The sequence below is a fragment of the Hibiscus syriacus genome, unplaced genomic scaffold, assembly GCF_006381635.1.
Source record: "Hibiscus syriacus cultivar Baekdansim isolate YM2019G1 unplaced genomic scaffold, ASM638163v2 tig00000003_pilon, whole genome shotgun sequence".
Taxonomy (NCBI): Eukaryota; Viridiplantae; Streptophyta; class Magnoliopsida; order Malvales; family Malvaceae; genus Hibiscus; species Hibiscus syriacus.
The window spans coordinates 1563610-1566898 of NW_024061753.1; the positions used below are offsets into that span (position 1 = coordinate 1563610).

At 31.0% G+C, this 3289-nt stretch overlaps 1 protein-coding gene across 1 annotated transcript; it reads left to right on the forward strand.

Annotated features, from left to right (window-relative positions):
- The first annotated feature begins 2415 nt into the window (after positions 1–2415).
- Positions 2416–2721, forward strand: LOC120217487. Its single transcript, XM_039214603.1, has one exon. The coding sequence runs from the start codon at positions 2416–2418 to the stop codon at positions 2719–2721; it is 306 nt and encodes a 101-aa protein (XP_039070534.1).
- The last annotated feature ends 568 nt before the right edge of the window (positions 2722–3289 follow it).

Consider the following 3289-nt stretch of genomic DNA (forward strand, 5'->3'; position numbering starts at 1 on the left):
ATATGCGTGTCAGTGTGTGTTCGCGTATGTGCATACGTATGTGTGGGTGTGCGTATATGCGCATCTATGTGTACGTACATGTGTGTGTGCGTGCATTTGTGTGTGTGCACGTGCATTTGTGTGTGTGTGCGTGCATACATGTGTGTGTACGCACGTGTTTGCGTGTGTACTTGTGTGCGAGCACGCGTGTGTGTACCTACGTGCCTGTATACATACCTGCGTACGTGCATACACGTGTGCATGCATATGTATGTACGTGTGTACCGTAAGATTTGTAAGTTCACCATCCTTAATATAAAAGTATATGTTTGTTGTTGTCAATGACAAAATGTCAAGGGACTAGTGAGGCCGTAATCCCCCAAAAGTATTTAAAAATAGTAATATATATGTGAAATTATTTAGGGTTTGGGTATACGATATGAAATAAATTTTAGATTTAGTTTATGATTTAAGATTTAAAGTTTTACTAATTTTATACGATTTGATATATGAATTTTAGCTTACAGATGTTGAACATATAAAAATAATCAATAAAAATATAAAATAATTGGTGACTTAATGATATTTGAGATCCTCAAGCTTTTGAGATAATAAATTGAGTCCTTAAATTTTTCTTACATTTAATTTAATTAAGCTTTTAAATTTAAAAGATTAATTAATTTGATCTTTTGACTAGTGAAAATAACCGTTGATCCTTTTAATATTAATGTATCAATCTCTACCTGAATGATTATATGACTAAGTGATTAATCGAGTTTTGTAGAAAGTTTAAGAATTTATTTACTATTTAATAAAAATAAAATTTAAATAGTAAAAATATAGAAAAAAATATTAAATGTTAAAATATTAAAATTATTAAAAATAAAATTACTATTAATTTTTAAAAATTAAATAAATAAGAAAAATATAATATAACAAATTATTACAAAATTAAAAATATTAAATATACCAACAACCAGTTAGTGTAGTGAAACAGTTGGTCTATTGGAACAGTTGATCTAGTAGAACGAGACACTAGATTCCTTAAACAAAATCAAGAGTTTGAATCTTGACGTCTTATTGTTTCCAAAATTATTGAATGGTGGGGACAAACACACATGTTCAATAACGAAAATGGACCATTGAAACAGTTGGACAAACCCAATGGATAATTTGCAATTTGGTGTATTTTCTAGGTTTTCCAATTTCATCGTTAAATATTGATTTAATTAAATAAAATAAAATCTTTAATTATTAAATGAATTTTTATATTTATTGTCACAGTTATTATAATCTTTCCAAAAGATGTGTACGATAGTATATGCAGTGTGAATATTATTAAACATTCGTCACCTTTTTAAGACTTGATGTTCTTCCTCAAATGATCTAGTGATTTCCTTATCACGATTGTCTATCCTATTTAGTATGCATATTGAGACGCTTGGTGTAAAATCATGATGAAGCTACATCAGATTATTAATGATCAATGAAAATATTATTATAATTTAACTTTTTTTTAAAACTAAATGAATTTAGACTAGATTTGTTAAGCCTATGACATTTTTCGATGAAACAAACATCAGACTCACATTCGAGGCTAAAAAAGGAGTGGGCTGAAAATTTTGAGGTCCAACAATCATCGATGAAAACAATAATGACGACCGATGACGACAATGGTGACTGACGGCCAATGACAAATGATATTGGTCGAATTCAGGGTCAAGCTGATCTTTCATTTAGAGTTAAGGATTAAAATGATATTTTATCTAAAGTTCAGGAGTTAAATTAAAAATAATCTCTCTTTATTGTTATGCCACATCATCGAACCGACATGAATTAACGATCAACGATAGAACAATGTATGAATATAAAATGTATGTACAAAATTCAACAAAATCCATAACACAAATGATCAAAATGTGACTATCTTAAAATCAAAACTAAAAGTAAACAAAAGTGACTATACCGATAATTTACCGTAAAAAAATTGTAAAATAAATATTATAAAAAACTACTATAAAACAATAGGTAGATGGAAAGTAACTGCTGGCAGTGGCTACCAACATTATAGTTAACGTCAACGTAAAGTAGTAGTATCCTTTTGTTGTATTATCATTCATCATCCAACCACCATTCCACCAAAATATTCCAGCTTCCCTCTTTTGCCTTTATTGCACTCAATCGCCTCCTTCACTACCCCTCTCTCCTTTCATTAGTGACCTAAACGAAACTACAAGAATAGTGTAGTGACTAAAAAAATAGTTTACCCTATTTTAAACAAACAATGTGATACGAGTATAGAATTAAATAAATGAAAAAGAGCATTAAATCCCGTAAGAAAAAAAAAAGAGAAAAAGCAAACCCACCACTATCTCCTCCACAAGTTCACCCTAAACCTACCCTATATTTACATATCGTGAAATCATTGCCACTAATATGGCTTCGATGCCCAAGTTCTCTTACCAGAGGCTGACCAACGAAGAAGAAACATCAATCCGATTCAAGAGCGAGAGGAAATGGTCGAGGATCACCATTAGAAAGCGACCGAAGCTCAGAATTCCGGGGCTAAGAAGGTTCCTCAGAAGGAGAAGCCGAGTTTTCTTGAGGCTTAAGCTTTCATGGAGGAAGGCTTTGGAAAGGCTGAAGAATGGACAGTCTCACATGAACGATTTGTACGGTGGGAATTTCCTGGTTATGCAACATAACAACACTCCTTTCGAAACTGGAAAGAGCCCATTTTAGGGTCCATCAATGGCTTCCATGGAAGGTTGCTTGCAGGAGAAGTATATGATATTAATGTATGATCCTTGATCAAGACTGTGGTTTTATGTTCTTTTTTGCTGTTTGTAATTTGATTGTCCACAAGTGTTATATAGTAAATATCAATGTATCTGGTTTAACACCATTGTGAGGGACTGGGGGGCCTTTTCAAGGAAGTTCTTACGGATAGGGTAAACTATCCACATCATCATCTGATTATCAGTTAGTTCTTATTTGGGTAACCTAAGTTTAAAATGTTATATAATGGCCACTTAAATTATCAAAAAAGTTATAAAATAATCACTGTTGGTTAATTTTCAGACAAAAACTGATGTGATGGTTAATAAAATCAATATGATAATAAGTTTATTCATTAAATTTTACACATTATTTTAATTTAGTCATGATTCTAAGAACTCTCTCAACATTTAAATATTGTCACAATTATTTTCCAACCGTTTAGTATTTTCTTTAAACTCAACATGTTTGGTAATGAACATCAAAATTTATACTGCATAGTTATGAGTTTTTTTTCAAGTGTTTAAATATA